Genomic DNA, 2,977 nt, shown 5'->3' with positions numbered 1-2,977 from the left:
ACACGGCATCTCCAGCCTCGCAGGGTCTGTAAGTAATAAATTTCTTCTGCTTCATGCATTTTTGTTTCCCCTCCCTGCTGTGTCTCACCTGACCGACCCACTCAGACCTCTCTTCCCCTACCCCCACCATTAAACAGAAACCACAACAATAAAAATCACAACAGTCCCAGAAGCCCCTCCTCCCCTGTTTCCAACCACCCTCATTGCCTATCCTAACATCTAACTCTACAAATAAACAATAGACATTGTTTTCTTTGATAAGCCTGTACCTTCAAGGACAGAATGCCCAGATTGACGTCTGCTAGTTCTCAGCAAATCAGTTTACCCCAAATAGACAAACAAAACTTGCCCTTCCCAGACTTATAAATCCTGCTGTTGCCCTTGTACTGTGACTTAGCCTCCAACTGTCTACTTAGAGTGAGTAGAGCGATGATATGCCAAGTCACGGAGCAGGGAGAAAAGAATAAATGTCTCTGTGAGTTATTCTCTGACAAAGACTGAGAACAACTTCTCCCAGATAGCTTAAGATGTGAGATAATATATTAAATACAGTCATAAAGGTGGCTAAAGTGTGATTACTTTTTTTAACCATAAAGAGGAATAATTCTCAATGAATCTAGAGACATATAGTTCCTATGTTTCTTTTAAAATTTCTAAGCATTTAGGAAAATGGAACTCATTTCATATGCAAATGTAATTCATTTCATATATGACTGTAAAGGAAATTTAGTTTTAATATGAGATTAATAAAATAGTCTCTATTCTTTCCATTTATACCAAAGATCGTGCCAAGCATGAATTTTCAAATTCTTTTTAAATATTATAATCAGTTACATAAAAATGGATCTGGTTTAACAATGATCTATTCTTAGTTTCAGCATTTTATAGGATTTTTGCTATAAAAAGGTAACTAAAAAGTGATTCAAAGCAGGACATCAGCATTTGCTGAAGATAGTTTTGCATTAAAATTTTATCTCACTTTAAGAAAATTAGGATAGTGAACGAAGGTATTTAGTACACCAGAGAATGAATTAAACAACAATCACAAATTGAATTTTTTTTTCTGGTTTTCATTGTTTGAGGAGATCTATCTACAAATTCTGCTTCAACTGGGGCATTACCAAAAGGAAGAAAAATATTCCTTCCTGGCATTTTACTGCATGTACCAGTTTATAGTCTTCAAATTTTGTTATCTTTCTCTGGCCACTTAACCCTTTATTTATTCCCAAGAGGATTCCTCAAATTTCTCTTAAGTTCCCTTTTAGAAGCACTTGGAAAACCCCCAGAGAAAAGCAATAAAGGCAAAAATTATTCTCCAAATCAGTTTATATGTTTGATCAAAACGAACTCCTTGAAATACATAGAAATGCAAAATAGACAATGCTACATCTATTATGTACATAAAATCTGTCATATCAATACAAAAGCTTTAGTATTTAATATAGTTTTAAGAATGCAAGTCTATTAGTTTTCTCACGCCCTACTCAAATAAACAATCTTACATATTAGCATTGCTTTCTCTGAAATAAACATTTTCAGAGGTTTGGGGTACATCTGATATGTGAATCACAAATTTTTGTCCATCTTTTAGGGTTACGAGGGCCTCTTGTCCTACAGGAAGGCTGAGCTTAACGGCGCTTTTGGTGGCCTTGTCTTCCAACAATACCTGGATGAGCTGCAAGAGGCAAATGTTAAAAAGGAAAAGATTAAAAGGGGCGTTACACTGTTCTCTGTTTCTGGAACCACCATTTGAATACTCCTCCCACATGCAAATACTTCTATCGCACCCATGCCTCCACCCAAAATGGGAAGTTTGCCCATTTATTTCTGCTAAGGGAAACCCTAATTTCTCAAGGGAAAAAAGCTCAGGGCCTGATGAGAACATTGTGGGAGGGCTCCCAGTCCTGGGATGATGCCAAGGGCAGGGGCGCAGATGGGTTCTTTGTGGGAAAAGGAAGAGGGGCCTGTAGTTATTTTGTTAGAAACACTCTTGAGGTCCCGTGAGAACGAACCCACACTCTGCCTGTGTAGACATGGGGGAGAGTCCTGTGAAACGTGCCTGTGAATTCTCTATGACTTTGGCTGCCTTCCAGATGGACACCAATCCCTGCATCTCATCAAGTCTCTGGAGCAGACATGGTCAACTCCAGTTCCCACATAGACTCTCCTTCCCCCACCCATCAGATATTCCATTAGATGGAGGGAAAAGCATATAGAAACAGTCATCTGATACTGGTTGAACTGACACTTGGTCATGTACCATGTTTCCCTGAAAATAAGAACTACTCCAAAAATAAGCCCTGGCCGGATTTCTATGCATTTGTTAAATATAAACCCTACCACGATAATAAGACCTAGTGATGGGCGTGGCTATGCAGGCCTTTCCCCTGCCTGAGCAAGTCTTCCTATCAGAGAGACACAGAGAACTCACTATCCTTCCCTTGACTCCAGGGGAGTTTGGAGGACTTGCAAATCCTTGGGCATGATTACTTTAAAACCAATAGACACATATTTTCTTGGCTGATATCATCAATAAATCCTTCATAAATTAGTATATTTTGACAACTTACACCTGATAACTTTGAATGTAAAGCACATTGCTCACTTTTTCTCTAAATTCAACAAACAGCACCAGCCAATGAAAGATGCCTTTCTTTTTTCTCAGAAAAACTGTCTTTACCTCTATCCTATGGCTGAAGAGTCAGTTTAAAAGAAATGAGGTGGCTCAGCGCCTGTGGCTCAAACGGCTAAGGTGCCAGCCACATACACCTGAGTTGGTGGGTTCAAATCCAGCCTGGACCCACCAAACAACAATGACGGCTGCAACCAAAAAATAGCCAGGTTTGTGTCAGGCGCCTGTAGTCCCAGCTACTTGGGAGGTGGAGGCAGGGGAATCGCTTGAGCCCAGGAGTTGAAGGTTGCTGTGAGCTGTGATGCCACAGCACTCTACCCAGGGGGACAGCTTGAGGCTCTGTCT

At 40.0% G+C, this 2,977-nt stretch overlaps 1 protein-coding gene across 1 annotated transcript in view; it reads right to left on the bottom strand.

Moving 5' to 3' along the window:
• Positions 1-1,498: 1,498 nt before the first annotated feature.
• The window catches only part of RFX8 (RFX family member 8, lacking RFX DNA binding domain), a 58,973-nt gene continuing 57,494 nt past the window's right edge, over positions 1,499-2,977 (bottom strand). The window contains exon 15 of the mRNA XM_023515784.1: positions 1,499-1,675. Coding sequence (XP_023371552.1) covers positions 1,499-1,675 — 177 coding nt within the window. The remainder of the gene's footprint in view (positions 1,676-2,977) is intronic.

Source organism: Otolemur garnettii, unplaced genomic scaffold, assembly GCF_000181295.1.
Source record: "Otolemur garnettii isolate 467f Iridium unplaced genomic scaffold, OtoGar3 scaffold00079, whole genome shotgun sequence".
NCBI classification, from domain to species: Eukaryota; Metazoa; Chordata; class Mammalia; order Primates; family Galagidae; genus Otolemur; species Otolemur garnettii.
Note: the sequence above shows the minus strand (reverse complement) of the source record. Positions and strands in the feature narration are given on the sequence as shown.